At 32.7% G+C, this 17,829-nt stretch overlaps 1 protein-coding gene across 2 annotated transcripts in view; it reads right to left on the bottom strand.

Moving 5' to 3' along the window:
* LOC118187840 (uncharacterized) overlaps nucleotides 1-17,829 on the bottom strand; it is a 279,238-nt gene that overhangs the window by 70,864 nt on the left and 190,545 nt on the right. For both annotated transcript variants that reach the window (XM_085808803.1, XM_085808802.1), the window contains one exon: nucleotides 7,361-7,432. In XM_085808803.1, coding sequence (XP_085664929.1) covers nucleotides 7,361-7,432 — 72 coding nt within the window. The remainder of the gene's footprint in view (nucleotides 1-7,360; nucleotides 7,433-17,829) is intronic.

Genomic DNA, 17,829 nt, shown 5'->3' with positions numbered 1-17,829 from the left:
TTGCCGTATTCTCAATACACACACACACCAGTTCGGGAAATTTACAGCTACACTATAGTGAATGACTAGTCAGTTACAAATGCAATAACTTCAGAAAATGCTGTCTTGTCTTATATCCAACTTTAGGGGAAAATATTTTTAGAAAGGTTTAATGGACTGATGAAACAAAATCAACAAATTTCAGAGCATTACCTTTTTTTTTGGGGGGGGGAGGACTGTCTGTGTGTCAAAATACCACTGCTCAACGACTAATTAAAAGATTTCTTCCTCTAAGTGAGACCTTTTGAAGTTCCTAGGAATAATGTTGGCGCATGCTTTGATATAATCATGGATTGTAATGAAAAGGGAATTGCCTCTGAATTCTTGCAACTAGCAATTATAAGCACGTAGGCAAGATATTGCTAGACAATATGCACGATATATATCTCCTTCAAACGTATTGCTTTCATGGAAAGCTTACGTTTGAAGGATAAATAAATAGAGAATAGGATAGATAAATCACTGGGAATCGAACTCTTATCACCCTTTTCAAAGTTTTCCACCTAAACTCTCATTTATCAGGAATTGATCATCTGCCAGTATTGACTTCGGAAGTTCAACTGTTCACTTTTCTTTATCGTAAGCCACGAAAGAGTTATAATTAGTTCTAAGGCTACAGCCTAAAACTTGGCTTCTGTTAGTTCATTAAATTGTTAACATGCTTTAATGGTTGTTAATCTAATGCAGTATAAAAACTCAAGTTTTTGTTCCAGGAAGTTTTAATAACAAGACTTACACTTCGGAAAGTTTTTAAAAATGATTTACATTAGCAATCAATTCTTACCTAAGAAACTTCACTCATTTTTTTATTCCCTATATTTCTTCTCTCTGCATAAATGATGTTATAACTTTAATTTGAAGTTTTTTCTTGCTTTTGGCGCAAAAGGCTATGTAATTTAAGGCTACTCCTGCCGCGATGCTTTGTTTATTTTCTTTACCGTACCAAAAGCTTTCTTATGATTATATTTCTTTCTCTAACACTTTACTTTTAAAATCCAGCACTCTAGTTATCTAATTAACGCGTTTTACATTTTTTCCCCACTTTAACTACTTCTATTTAAGAAGTATCATTAAAGGTAATCTTAAAAGCAACGTATGACCTTTTTTTAACATTTTTGCGAAAAAGCTATTATAAACACGTTCAGATTGTGTAATAGGTGGCTGCGTGTTATAGGAAGTTATGAAAGTTCTTTGCTTGTTCTTCGGTTTTCTTTCTTAATTCCAAGTATAGTTTGGAGTTTAGTTTTGGTAGCATAAAGTAATGAAATTTTTTTATTCGCTGAAATAAGGAATTACTGTTTTTAAGATTTTAATAAACTGATTTTTAACTTAGTTCGAATTTTGTTAGCAGAAACAAACATATTTGTTGTTATATTTGCCTAAATTCCATAAAATTAAATAATCCATATAATTAAATAAATAAATAAAATTTTATTAAATAACAAATGAGATGCAATCTTAAGTGATGCGCTCGAATATAGTAGCTTTGTATTGACTGATACTTCCGCTATGCAAAGATTCAAGGCTGAAAATAAATCAATGTACAAAATTGTTCATCATTGTACAAAAGTAATCATTGTAATCATTGTACAAAAGTAAATTATTGTAAAATCTGTAGAATTGGAGACTTTAGTGATAAATTCCCTGAATTTATTATTAATAATTTGTATTGACGTATAAACATAAAATTAACAAATATCCGGTTTCCCTTGGCAATACGTTTATAAACAACCTGTTGTATTCTTGTAAGTTATCAACAGTAACCCCGTTTTTACACGAATTCTCTTTGTTTTACTTGTAGAGTTCTTAGGTTTTAAGCAAGAGACGTGAAAATAGGCAGTCGCTCATCGGGACTCAAATCTGGGCCTCTCGAATACGATACCGAATGTGATACCGTTCCACCATGAAGGCATGCTGGAAGAAGGGAGAAAATATCTTTCATTACATCCCCTTTAAAAGGGAGACTGAGGATTAGAGGACCCAGTCGCTAAATCCTGGTGGTGACGATTTATTGTCCACCACCTTTTAGTTCAGACCCCACTGTAGAGTCAATCGGAAATTTTCGATGCCGGCAGCCTGAAAAAAAAAGTGAGTAGTGACATTCCCCGGACTCGAACATGGAAATTTCGAATACGCACCGACTTTGTGCTACTGTAATACCACGAAGACTTGCGGAAAGGAGAGAGAATATACCCTATATACTATTAAAAAATCATTATTTTAACGTAATTGGGAGCACAACGCATTATTACTGTAATGTAATAGTACACTTACTTCATTGTGTTGTTATTTTTAAAATGTTGTTTTTCACTACCCTATCATCGAAAACTCGCAGGATTGAGAGCGTTGAATTTCGCAAATCTGCCAAGTATCAAGAGAGTTATGTTTTAAATAAAGATCGCTCCTAATAACAAATAAGTTGATCATTTCTTCTTATAACAATTTACACAGTTTGCTTACCCGAAAATATCCTTTAATACAAATGTATAGTGTACACATTACACATATGTACAAGTGTACATTGTGTAAATGTATGTATAGTGTACATAGTGTAAATGTATAGTGTATTTGCGGCATGGAGGCACTCTAAATATATATTGTAATGAGCATCTGCTTTCTATTGTCTCTTAATAAATTAATGAAATTTAAGAGTTTCGTTATGATTTAAAGATTCAAGAGCATGAAAAAGCAAACGAGAAATATTGGCAGTAAGTAAAACACGTGTTCTGCTGAGTTTATTCTCACGTTATTTATTTTTGATTATTAATATAAAATGAATCTCTCCCAGACGGTATAGTAGCTAAGGGAGCCTACTGCGGTACAGAAGGGCCCGTGTTTGAAGCACGGAGAAGACATGGTTGTTTGCAAATGTATAGTGTCTTTTTGTCATGGAGGCATTCTAAATATATTGCGAGCCGAAGCGACGTCGGCCGAAGTCCTCTCATGTAGTTTAGTGGCAGGGGAGAGGGGTGGGAGACCCTTGGACCCCTCCCCCCCCGTGTGCTGTTCCTCAAAATTGGGGAGGAATTAGAAGTCCAACTTCTTGAGGTTCTGACAACAATTCTTCCATGAAATACATGGATAAGACAACAACAACAACAACAATAAAAAATGAATAGTATGTCGATGGTAATATAATTCAAAACATAATTTGATAAAGTAAATCCACTTTACCTTTTTTAAAAAAAAGAATCAACTGCCAATCCAAATTCCTTTCTAATCGATTGTGAAATTTCTCTAACCGAAAACCCTAACCTAGACTTGTAGAATCGAATAAACTAAATATCGGTTGACAACACTCTACCATTCTGGACTCCAGGACGTTTATTCCTACACAATTCCATGGTACTATACATTTCCTTCCCGTCTGCATTTGTTCGGTTTTTTTTTCCTGTGTCCTCTAAGTAGAACGTTTCAGAACTAAAGTCTGGAAAATTTGAGAGAATATCTTTAACGTTTGCTAAAGTGTTGTTAAATTATATAGGGGGCAGGATATTGCTTCCTTTCTTCGAGACGAAAGGACACTTTTCTCGAATTGTTGATTTACTGCATGTATTTCTTTCTCAATTCAAGACTGAGCATTTACATCTTTCATCACTAGAAGATTTGTAAAATTTGATATAAAATCTGAGTCTTATCCATTCTTATCGGGAAGAAAATGAAAGGGTAAGGAATAAATAGCCCACAACTTGTTAAGATTTCAATTTGTACTTAAGTAGTCAGGAATTTTGTGTTGAAGCCTACAAACAAAGCAGTTGCCGCTGAGCCACAAACATTAACCTATAAAGAAATTCTCCTAGCATTTGTCTGAATAAATCAACCCGGTTGTAGTTAAAATTTAATGCTCAGATCTTCTGGCAATTTTAATGCATCACACATTTCTTAATTTTAAAAAGAGCATCTCCTATAAAATGTAGTAGAATATTTTAATTATTAAATAAAATATCTCATCTGACTTATTTTATACATGATCAAAGTATGTATTATGGCTACAAATCTCTGTCATCTCTAAATCATTCGATAATTTAACATTTTTCTTTATAGCATTTTACATTCCAGCAATATAATCTCTCTCTCCCGGAAATCGAGACATGTAACCTGAATTTAATGCAAATCATTTAAGTTGCCAACCTGTCAAGTCGCGTCTTCCATAAGTAAAACCTATTAATTAAACACAGCGAGTTAATGACAGAGTGTCCCAGACATTCATAAATCAATTCAACGTAATTTTATGCAGCGCAGTTGAAAGATAATTTAACGGCATAAACACGAATTTCTCTTTAGATACTTCTTTCAATTCGAAGTGAGAGAAGTAATGAAGTAAGACTGTAATTAGAATAAGACGTATTATTCGAGATAGAATTAAGACCTAGGACTATTATTGAGGTGCCAAGATCCATATTTCGTATCCATTCTCTACTTTTCAGCTCTACAAGAAATATTTCATTACTTACAAATGCATCAGAAAGCGTCATATGGAGACGCTTAACTGTGTTTCCTTCTATATTTGTGAATTACGAACAATAAAGCAAATTTATTTGCTTTAACTTAAATTCAAAGATGATTTTAGAAGGAAATTTATTATCGTTACTGTGTTACTAGTGATATGTTTTCGTTTCTTTAAATCCAGTTATATGGTCTGATTTGAAATTACAAATGGTTTGAGCCAGTTTTCTAATCACCTATTAATTTTAATAAAATGATGCAAGGTGCTAAACAACACTGCATTACTTGTTCGCAGAATCCAAATAGGATATTTAGATATTATCAGTACTTTTATTGCAGAAATCATAAGAAATCAACAGCTGCCTCTGCTGGGATTAGAGCAGTTGCCAGTTTCACATGCTGACCACTCACAACATGACGGCACTCATGCGGCTCACTTATTTTTCATCCAGAATGAAATGAATGCATATATATATATATATATATATGCATTCATTTCATTCATTCATTCATTATATATATATATATATATATACATGCATATATATATATGCATGCATATATATACATGCATTATGCTTTTTTGATCGAGAATTATTTTTATAATGTAAGGATTATTTTAATTTCCCAATAGTTATTTTTTAATTTTGAACAGCTTTCCTTCATTTTCTTCTTTCCCACCTACTATTCCTTACCAGAATGAGTTTTCAGGTTCGCGTTTTATGTAAATGATGTAGAACTGGTATTTAAAGGGAAAATTTCAGTCACTTCTTCTTAGAAGAGCTTGTAGAGCACGTTCTGTCTTTTGACCACTTCGTTGGTTTAAGCCAAATCTTACTACGTTCGGTTGTGTTACTACGTGCCTGTTATTATTCGCCGGTGAGTTTTAATGAAGGGCCTACCCTGTTACATATTTCTATGCAGATTCGGTTAGACTTAGTTAGTTACCACTAGTTCAGTTTCTTAGTTTTATCTTAAGCCCAAGTGGAGGTTTTGCTGTAAACCTGAGAGAAGCCAACGGGAAATATTCTTGAGTTAAATAAAAGGGTATTTTAACTCTTCTTAGGACTTGTTACTCTAGCCTTTTTAGAAGTCAGCGAACTTGCCAAAGACAGTCAATTTAACTAGAATCTTACAATGTTCATTTTTGCAGTAAAAAAATCGGTAAGAGTATATTATATCTCGATGATTAATTCAAATAAAAAAATGTGTGGAGTTTTACTTCATCTGGAATTGGTAACCCTAACTAGTCTAGTAACCCCAACAGACGTAAAGCGGTTTATCGTTATGTCTGAAATAACTACAAGTCGTTGGAAGGTTTTAAGTAACCTTTTTATTTAAATAGAATTTAAAACATAAACGCACTTTCTTGTGCTAACAACGTCAGCCGCAACTCGTGGCGATGTACCTGAACAGAACAGTCAAATTTAAGTTAAACGTTGTACGGTAGGCGAAAACTACACAGTTTCATATTACTCGATGCTGGCTAAGTATTTATACCGGAATGTCAAAATTAAAGTCTCGGCAGCGGTATAACCCAAAACCGAATAATTACAACTATCAGAGGCTGCAGGAAATAAATATGTAGCGTGCGCACAAAGCCAAAAATATCCTCTGTCTTAAAACTCCCCAAACCTCAGTTTAAATGCTGGCATCCTCATTCGCATTCGAATGAAGAATACGAAAAGGAGAAGTTATAGTAAAGACCGAAATCATACAACCTGGTTAATTTAAGTAATATCCTTATAAATGTTTAATTTTTTTAATTAATAATTTTTATTTAATTAATTTTCATTTTGCACTTTTTAATTACTTATTTTGAATTATTTCAAGAATTTACAATCATCCAGACATAATTCAGAAACGTGCCTCTATCGAAAATTCTTTGGGTGCTCCTTGAATAAGGCTAAAGAATTTTCATTTATATTAATTTTTTATATTAATTCTATTATGTACTCTATATTGATTTTTTTTTCAGTTTTTAATGTGTGTACTTACTGCTAGATTGTTTCCTGATTTAATTTTTGATTTCATTATTAAAACTAAAATTTGATATATCTGTATAATTGTGTTTGTCTATGTGTCTCTCTCTCTCTCTTTGTATGTAAGCAAGTAATTTAGATTAGTAAAGGAACAGGAACTTTCTACTTAAAGGAAAATGACTTCGGGGTATGCTTTCTTATCAAAAGTGGTTATCAGTTGCGTTATTATTGCAATAAGTTGGTTGGTTTGGTTTATCGGATTATGGCAAAGCACTTGAGGGCTATTTGCCTAAGGGAAGGGCTTTCTAAGGGAAACTGGATCGTACACTCGTTACATATGCGGAAAACCACGAACACGCCCATACAGACAGCCCGTTCACCGAGTTCGAACCGTGGAACGAATTACCAGTGTTCAGCGACTTTACCCCTCAGTCGCTGGCGAACTATTATAGCAGAAAGGCGAGAGCGATTCTGTCAGACAATTTATTTCGCTGCAAGTAAATTTAAGCTAGGTTTCAACTGCTACCGCTACTGGGTACCATGCGTAAATAAGACTTTACTGAAAAAGCTTTTGAACAGTAACACTAACTATTGAAAAGATTATTTATCATTTTCAGTACACATAGGAATTATTTTGAAATTCTCAATTTTGAAGAATATATAACCTTTAAATGTCGTTATCTGTTAATTTTTACAGAGAACAAGCTTGTCCCTTTATGCAGAATTTTATAACTTCCAGTCAAAGGATCTCACATGTGAATTCTGTAACTCAGAGTATACAATTTCATTGGCTGTCAGTTAAATGGAGTATTCTAAACAAAGATAGTAATATTTAAAGAAATCTAGTAGCCATTCAAATGAAAATTTTACGATAGACTAGAAAATGAACTTACCGATCAGTAAAGGTATATCTCTAATGCTTCGATGAAAAGCAGCCTCTGCTGGTGATGTAGATAACAGATCGCCTATAAGAGATAAAATTAATAAGTGCAAAATGAAGAGAACTATGAAGCATATTTGATCAAGATATACGTTTTTCAGTTTTTTCAAATGTGATACTTTATTTTCTATAACAACTATTTCTGAACAGTTGTGTCATTTATCGCTGATTATATTAATTATGTTGTTCAGCAATGAGTATCTTAGAACTGTAATAATAATAAATGACTAGTGATTAAGAAAAACAAAGATGTTGGCGTTAAATGCCTCCATGATTGTTTTTCATGTGGAAAAATCAATGAATGCTTAGAATGTTCGCAATAACGAATGATTTCGGATACATTGTCGATTAGAGAGATTTTATCTCAAGTATGCGCAAAAGAAAATGTTACGTATTTTCCTCATTTGCTATGTTTTGGACGAAACTTCCGTAGAACGTTTAACTTTCAGACATACTACTGAATGGTACTGGACACTCAATATGTGGTTTTATGAGGCAAACTTAAAACGATAGATTTAAGATTGAAAAAATGGAATACAGAGAAAATGGAGAAAATGTTAGTTAATTAATTATTACAAAATTCAGTTCGTAGTTCAGTACGACAGTTCTTCTTGGAAAGAACTATGAATAAGACATGACGTGCATTTAAGCAATTTCTAGGAATGATAAAAATTCCATTTCACACGTATAGCGCATAGAAAATTATGGAAGTGTCTACAGTGCTATTTTTGTCAACCGTCGATAAAGTTTTAACTGTATATACCAGACGTGTCCTAATTTCCAGCTTCTCAGAGTCCGTTTGCATCCACGTATTGATTGGTATTTAAGATCGAATTCAGTATCAGTCTCTGAACTTTGCTAATATTTTCCACATGAAGTATCCATAAAAAGATTCACTCGATTGGAAGTGCATTACAATTTCATATATAATTATTATTTTCTGTCGGTTTCACACAATGAGGTGAAACATTTTGTATCTCCCTTTCCAGGAATATTTTAGCTGTCTCTTGTTTTAAAATTCTTCATGTTTCTACTCACTTGTTTTAGGATATAAGTTGGGAGACACTCAAAAATCCTACTGCACCCTGACTTTATTATAAACTTTGACGCTGACAATTCTCTCGATGTTTATATTTCGTTGAAGCAAATACATACATTCAGTATTTCTTTAAGCCCGTATTTCGATACTAAATTGCATAGATTCCTATGAAACTTGATAATTCTTAGTATGAAACAAATTAATAATAGATAGTTGTTAAATTACTACCATACGTTTCTATATCTATTCTGACCTTCTCTCACTTTTTATACTACATTCAATAAGATACGAGGATTTAAGATTTGTTTTGGCTTCGTTTTCGGTAATCATGGATTTCACTTAATATAATTTGAGAGAGATTAGTATAACATACTAAATTTCAAACTATTTAAAAGAATGCGATATGTACTAGAATTAAAATTTTAACAAATACTGTTTTACACTTGTTAACTTTAAGATCATTAGAGTATATATTCTTTCACTTTCTTTTCTCTTACTCCTGCAAGTTTTAAACCATCTGCCTCGTTATGTTACTTCAAATTCAGGTTCTGAATAATTAATTTTCATCTTTTACCATCATTCAGAATTTAAATACTTAGGGTAAGTTTAAATGAAAATTAAGAAAACGTTTGTTTATGTATCGATTGTATTACATCGGACTATAACAAGTTCTAATTTGCTAGTACTTAAGCATGATGAATCAGCGACCAGTACCTCATTTACGATTGTAATGTGGATCATCATCACTGAACAGAGGGAATAAGGTGATTTTAGAAAATTAGAGGTCTTACTATCTTCTGTAGCAGTCGTTAACATGGTTACAAAGATGCCAGAAGACGGTTACAAAGCATGCCAGAATATGCTTACAAAGCCAGATCATGGTTTCAAAGCACGGCATTGAAATGCCTGTTCTAAAATAATGGACTTTAGTAACATGCGTTTATAAGATTCTATGTCTTGAACCAACTTTGCAATATCTCTGCTCCAATATTCACTGAATGAACGAGCATTTTGTAGAAAATCCAAGTAAACAGTTAGTTATAAGCTTATGTACATGTATGCACCTTCAACCCTTGTTTTAAAAAAGTATTATTATGCGTAACGACTGTAAAATTATGGATCGCTAGTTAATATTGACTTGAGTTTTATTTGTTAATAAATAAAAATCTCTAGTTATACTATATTTAAAAATGTTTCGTTATTATTTGCTTTTATTATTATATCTGACTTTTGCATATGTGTGGTAAAGGTATTTGACTTATAATTAGTCACTTTACTATCTTCACTAATACTTTTCTAATACTAAAACGTTTCCTCCCAGACAGTATAATGGTTAGAGCAGCTTGCTGCATTACTGAAAGGCCCGGGTCTGAATCACGGAGAAGGCATAGGTATTTCTAAACGTACAGTGTCTTTGCGGCATGCGGTTACTCTAAATATATAGCCAGCAGAAAGTTCTCTTGTGGTGTTTGGTGGTAGGGAAAAGGGGTGGGAGACCCTCGGACCTCCTCCCCCGGGGTGATCTTCCTTAAAATTGGGTTGGAAATAGAAGTCCAACCTCCTTGAGACTCTGGCAACCATTCTTCCATAAAATGCATGAACAAGACAACAACAACAAATGAAACGTTAATCTGTTAGACTAATATTAGAAACACTAATGCATTCACAATTTCTTCTTAGAAGTTAGAAAATACATTACACATATACGTAAAGTAATTTTCAGAAATTTACCCTTAAAATAAGTTGAAGGGAAAACACTTTCCGGTAATTGCACTTGCTTTCTGCACTCTTGTTCAACATTTTATAGCTACTGACGCGTTATGTATCTGTTAACTGAACCATAAAAAAGATCAGAAAAGCAGATTTATTGCAATTGCAGCTTCTTGATCCAGCAATCATTTCAACTCGCGTCTTCTACTTTCCATCAATGAAATGAATTTCCCATTGGTATAATTACAAAAGTTCGCTGAAAGTTGTTGAAAATAACAGTTCCGGTGTTATTAATTGAACGTAGAATCTTCCTCAACAAATAAATCAGAGTTAGATGACAAGATAACTCGAGAAGCTGTAGCCTTATTTCTCCGAAATCTAAGAGGTTAGGCTCCTTCAACGCTAATTGGACTTTTAAATACGCGTCAGTCGAAAATGGTTGATCTGTATTTAATCGCCAGTTTCTGCAGAGATCAATCACTAATTACATACAAGATGAAGATTAAAAATGTTTGCGAACCTATTTCGAGTTGCATGAACACCTAAAGAACTGATCCGCATGGAAATGTGCTTCGAAATACTTTAATGGCGTTATAAATGATTTTCAAATAGCAAATGATCGTTAAACTCCATTCATTTAGGAAATAAAAAGTGGAAATACTTCTTTCTTTTAATTTAACAGAAATCTAAGTTTGATATAACTCAGCCTAGAACTTAATCAAAGGAGATATATTATTAGTTGTCGGCTATGTATGTCAGATAAAATAAAAGAAATTTTCTGAAATTCAGTAACACGTTCAATAAACTATAAGGTCTTATTGCATATGTGCATGATTGTAAGTCTATCTCTCTCTCTCTCTCTCTCTATATATATATATATACGAGTATATATATATATATATATATATATATATATATATATATAAAGGTAAAAAGAAAATTCTTCATACTTTTGCTTAAAAGTCGTAGTGATACTGTGGTTCCAGTGAAAACTTTTAACACAAATTAAAATAAAGTGCAATGAAAAGTGTAAATACAAGATAAATGAAATTATCACTAGAATACTTACAAATAATAAGCAAATTTAAAACTCAAATCAAATTGGAAGTAATATGTTGATAAAAGTTAAGACAAGCTTTAAACATTTGAATAGAAATCTTGACCACAAAGGTCTATTTTAGTTTGTTCTCCTTTCTTAAATTATATATAAAGAAATATATAAATGGGCTAAAATTCGAATTAAAAATTAGAAAAAATTATTTTAAACCCGTCCTGCGCTTTAGCTGCAGGATTGACGTAGAACAAACTTAAAGCATCTAAATTAATTAGTAAACTAGAATAAAAGCAAGGTAATTCCTCTATAATATCATAATTGCAACCGTATATAAGAGGTTTAACACAATATCAAAACTAATCCAATTAAAGAAAGAATTCATAGTAGAACATTCTCGAGAAATAAAAATGCGAAAGGGAAAAATATACAAAATTATACAAATAGAAATTAATCTCCTCTTATTTAAACTCAAATTCAGAACTCATCAGGGGAAAATGAATTAAAGCTCCATAAAACTCGATTAATAGGTTTCGTTCTCCTGGTCCATTTGAGATCAAAAACCGTAAAAGGATTTCATCAAATTTTTATTAAAGACTTTAAATTTCATATAAAACCGAAACCTCGAATCTCATATGTACCACAGAATTTTCCCTACACATTTTCGAAACACTTGGAAAAAAGAATAAAACATTACATAGTGCCAAAATTTAAAAAAAAAACATAGAACTTTACATTATGTACATTGAAATTCAAAAAAATATATTGGGCTAAAACCAATATTTGCTAATCTGAAATTCATAACAGACATATGAAATTCATGTACATATATTTATATATGCATATGTATATATATCTGTAATTCATAATATAACGATATATATATATATCTGTATTATGCTACTAAAAATTAATAGTGTGTGTGTGTGTGTGTGTATTAGGGCAAAGCCTCGAGGGCTATCTGCCTAAGAGGAGGTATGCCTTTGTGGAGGACTTTCTAAGGGAAACTGGCTCGTATACACGTTGCACATGGGGAAAACCACGAAAACACCCATGCAGCCAGCCCGTTCGCGGGATTCGAACCTCGGACCGAACTACCAGTGTTCAGCGACTTTACCGCTCGGCCGCTGGTGGGCTAAAAATTAATAGATTAATACTAAACGGTTGTGTCTCAGGTAAAGACAATAAAAGTAAAGCGAATTCGTATATAACAATGCAAATAAATATAACCCGAGTAGAACCATGCAATCTAAACTGACAAGCGGAAATCAATTCGGCAAAAATAAACTTCAGAATAACAGAAGAATAATAAAATACACAATGTGCACGAAATACATCAATGAGTGTGCAATAAAATTTGTAAATTAAAATTGTTTAATATTGTTGCATTTTCTACAAGCTGCATACATTTGGTATTATTGCGTTACTTATAACTTTATCTTTGCCAAATCAATTTCCGTAGTCCCTTTATATGATATTTTATATACACAAGATGATTCCAAAATTAAATTAGAAAGGAAATATGCCAAAGTAAAATTTAGAATTAGTAAAGAAACAACCGTGTAATTGTAGATCCAGACAAAAACCTCTATGGGTATCGAGGACAAACAAGTCCCTCTTCATCAGCAGCAAAGAAATTTGCAAATCTGGAAAGCAGCAGGAGGAATACATTACGTTAATAGAAATTTTCAGTTTTCGTGGGTAATTTTACAGATAGAGGGCGCTACCTTCTTGTTCGCTTTACTGCAGTAGGATATAAATATGAACGTTAAGCCCGCTGCTTTCTAATCTTTTAAATTACTTTGCTCCTGATGAAGAGGGATCTATTGCCATCGAAATGGATTGTGTATTTTGTCTATATCTACGCCAAATACAAGATTGTTTATTTATTGATTTTATGATTCCAGAATATTTGGCAAAAATGTAAGCGCAGGTAAAGAGGACTGAAGTAAGCAAAAGTTAAAATGGAAAGTGTATGGGGAATTGATCCCTTGAAATACTATAGGACGCTGTTTAGCAGCAGGAGAAGCATTCTGGTGGCGTGCGTCATCATTCCCTGAGTGAATTTCAAATGACCGGTACCTCTACAACAAACTCGCAATTCGCCGACATGCATTTTATCTTTTGTTCTGCTTCTAATCCCCTGATCTCTGTTTCAGGGATTCCCCCATGAAGCGATAAAATTCCTCCTAGGGAAGAATTCTACCCTGAGTTCCAAGAACTGCTTGAGAACCCAGATATAGAGTCTTTGGAGCATGGGGGCACTTAAAATACACGGTGCGCGAACGTGGTTTGGTAGTAGGGAAAGAGGATTGGAAGATCCTTGGATAAGTATCTCGAGGATTCTCCTTCAAAATTGGGAGTTAAAAGTCGTAATGTCATCTGTAAGATGTCCAAAGCCCACTAATCTGCCTTTCCGTGGACTCGGTCTAATGTTAAAATTTATAGATAAAATTATTTATACTGAACCTGCTGAGTAGCCTTCTTCTAACTTAAAAAATCCCCCTTGCGTCTAAATGTTTAAGACATATTTTCCAATGTATTCTATTTTTTTTTCATTACCCTACACAAATACAAATTAGTTTGAAATTAAATAACGAGAAAGGTTATAGTTTAGAGTGAGTGTCCTGGCATCCACCCGCTTTGGTCTGGGACGAGCAGCCGTTCACTTAACCGATCTGAGCGAATTTTGCAAAGAAATTAAAGAAACGTTTTTGAAGTATCAATTATGTTCTCTAACTTTTTAATAAGAAGTATTTCGTATTCTAAGTAATTACTGATCGTTCAAAGAGACGGCGATTACTTTTCGTATGGACTAATTATGGTTGTAATGGTACACTGAACTACCAACATACACTTAAAAAGGGATTATATTGGGTAATACTTTGTTGCTATATTACCAGAGACTGATAGCTACCGTATATACCCGCGTATAAGTCGATACCGAGTATAAGTCGACTTCGACATAAAAAATTCGTAGAAAATAAGAAACCCGCGTATAAGTCGACCCCCCACTTCCGAAATCGATCGAGAAACTCCAAAAAAAAATATTTTTAAGTACTACATTTATAAACTGCATTATATAGAGAAATTTTTGAACTTCCGATTCTTTTAATTTTTTATGGCCCCACGTATAAGTCGACCCCCCCCACTTTGAAGTCTTTTTTTTGTCCAAAATATCTCGACTTATACGCTTATTATATATATTTAATTACAGTATACGGTACTCATTTTATAACAGAATTTATGCTTCAAATAGCGACATTTTATACAGAGTAAAATAACTAGTGAATGCCACATTTAAAATATACTTTTTAATGTTTTGTTGGCAATATTATGCACTTTATACCGCTTTTAATTTATGAAAGTTATAAGGTATTTTCTCTCTTCGTCCAGCATGCGTTTGTTGACTTTGTGATGTAACGGTAGCTGCAGGTTCAAGTCCCGGAGAGGGTATTGCACATTTTTCACGTCTCCTCCTTCAAAGCATCCTAATGACGCTATACAAAGTTAAGTACCTCTTTTCGCTTTTCATTTCTAGAAAAGAAAGCATAAAAATTTCTTAGGGGAAAACACTAATGTATTTGCTTTAAAATTGTCTACTTGGAGGTCTGCCACGTTTTAATTTTTGCGAATATTTAGAAGTTCAATAGAATCGTGAAAATATAAAATACAAAATTAGTCAAAATTCATTTCATGGTCTCCTTATTCATGAAGCCTCAAAAGCAATTTTACATTAGGACCATAAATAAACTTAAACCAGGAGGAGCAAAATAACTTTCAATTAGCAATTCCTAAGACTAACACTGAAATATTATTACGATTATCAAGCTTATTTTAGAATATCTAAAATTTTAGAAAATAGAGTTATTTACCGAAAATGACAATAACAATAATTACTGTCACTATTAACTAATACTAATCATATTCGATTTAATTACAGTATATCAATGTATTCAATTTATTTAGAGTATACATGATATAATCATTTCAATGGTCGATATGATTACAGTTATTTTAATATTATTACTCAAATATTCAAACATTGATTTATTGTTATAATATTTGAAATCTTTATTGTGATTTATTTATTCAGAATATTTTTGTCTTGTGAAGAATTTGAAATCTTTGTCAATCAGTCTCAGATTGCGGGATGGTTTCCGTATAACCGACATAGGTCTAAGATTGAATCCTATTTGAAGTTTTTTAATAAAATGTTTGTACATAACAGAACAAAAATATTTGTAGTTCAGCTGTATAATTCGTATTCATTTCATTTTCACATCAAAACTCTGATATATACGTACAAGAATATATTTATAGCAGCATTTTAATTATACATCTACGCAGTTCAATGCATTTCTTACTGGATGGGATCTATAATATTTTATTTCTTACAGGATTATTGGTGATATTCAATTTATGTTTAATTAAATACTGTAACAAACACCATCATTGTTATCTGCTTTTACGAGTGTTATGCGCACAATGATAAAACTGTATATTCTGTTTCCTCAATGATGCCATTGAGAAATAACGAAACTTATAACTGAAAAATAGCTTTAAAATAGGGTTGCTAAAAGAATGTTGAAAGTTTCTCATCTTTTGACAGTAGACCATATATAATATTTTAAATAAGAGGTTTTATACGCAATTTTTTGTTATTTTCTGTCACATAACTTATCGGAAAAGTCCCTCTTTTCAAACTTTTTCAGATAAAGTTCTTTTCGTGGCGATGTGCCAGATAAAAATTTTGCTTTTAGAGCATAAACATGATTAACCATTCGTTTTCCTGAAATGCTTTTCAGTCCGTCGCACAGATGTTAGTCATGATTGATTCTCCTTCACATGGCGCATGCAGACAACGTGAAGAAACCTACAATATTAAATCTACATTTCAGAATTTGGATAACATTCAGTTTCATTTCAAACCTCAAATTTTGAGCCTTTAAGACTTATTCTTCGTAAGTAACCTTGCTGAAGAAAGTAAACGAATATTTCCATCACTTTCACCTTTAACTGCTTTGCATTCGTTCATCGTTCGCTTTTTAATTCATCAGTAGGGGGAAGCGTAACAAGATTGTTTTTTAAACGGTGGTATTTAAATCGGACTCTACTCCTTACTACCGAGCTGGCTACACGGACGTTTTTGTGGTATACCCAAGATCACTATATATAACGTTTACTGTTGCGAGACGTCACTGACTCCTAGTCTGATTAAAAGCAGCTACCCTCTTTGTGGCTTCTTTCTTCCAATTATGCAAGTAAGTGACGTCAGCGTTGCAAAAACCTAATCTTGTTTTCCATTGAACTTGGTTTTCCATATTTGTAATGGAAACAGAATCCACGTTTCCTCAGGCAGTTCTCCATAATAGCATCTCTTTCCTTGAATGTGTTTTACTGAAACCAAATAAGTCAATTGATTCATCAATAATTTCAGTTCAAGTGAGATCAAAATGTACTCATGAAATTCAAGTCCCTACGTTTAAAGCTAAATACAAAAAATATATGAATATTTCTCTTGTGCTCTTTATATGCATACAGTCGAAGAGTTTTTTAATTAATAATTAAAAATGTCACTTTAATAAAGTGATAAACGTTCTAGAATTTTTAAGAAACTGATAAAAATATAGATTAATAAAATTTTTAAACGGTTCAAGTGATATACATTTTGCATTAATCGGTTCTACTGGTGACTACTGAATTTTATATCCTTTCACCAATTAGAATAATATTTCCCAAACTGTACGTGACACCACACTGGGGTGACTTGAGGGGATTATATGGGTGCGGCATAGTAATTTAAAGATGCTTATAGGAGTGCCATGGTCTTAGAATCAAACAATCGATATGCTGGTGATATGTTAAGAAAAATATCTAACAATCTTAGAGTAAATCACTGTTTCCCACAGATCGTGATAATTCCATTCTGTTTCAAGTGTAGCACAATTATAAGCCGTCAAATGACATAAAATAAAGTAAAACGAGCATTAGATCTAAAATTTTAATTAGTGTGTAATATCTACTTGTTTATCTTCTGATGTGCCAGCTGAAGTATGTGTAGAAACCACACAGGAGAAGGGTAAAAGCAACCCTTTATTTTAACTCTTTAAAATTCACAATGCGTAGACTTGACGCTAACACGCTACGCCTCACTCGGATGGTAATTCAAATAACAAGAACTAAACTAAAAATTCTAAAATATTAACAAGCAGTAGAATTACTCTACAAGGCTCAGGTAATCCTCTTATCTAAAACTGCGTCGACATCTAGTGGCAGCAAAGTAATAGCTGTTACGCCACTTTAACCAGCAATAAATACAGAATCAGAAGCTCACGCTTTAAAGCAAAGTGCAGTACTTGCCCACACTTCTCTAACTTTCTCTTCTAGAACTCAGTATTTAAACCTTTTATCGTCAAGGTAAAATTTACATTACTTCACGCGCGGTACCAAATTTAAATATTCTGGCATTGACAATTAGGAGAATGAAGGCTTATAGGAAAGAAAATATAACTTTAACTGGTTAATTAAAATAAATATAAATCCCTACAAGTGTAACTCTCTAAGTATCTATAAGTACAAGCATATGTGCCGGAAGATTCGTAAAGTAAGCACAACCGAA

Source organism: Stegodyphus dumicola, chromosome X2 (assembly GCF_044657685.1).
Source record: "Stegodyphus dumicola isolate Sdum_Otavi_A_Nest chromosome X2, ASM4465768v1".
Classification (NCBI taxonomy): domain Eukaryota; kingdom Metazoa; phylum Arthropoda; class Arachnida; order Araneae; family Eresidae; genus Stegodyphus; species Stegodyphus dumicola.
The sequence above is the reverse complement of the archived record's forward strand: the minus strand, read 5'-3'. Positions and strand labels throughout refer to the sequence as shown.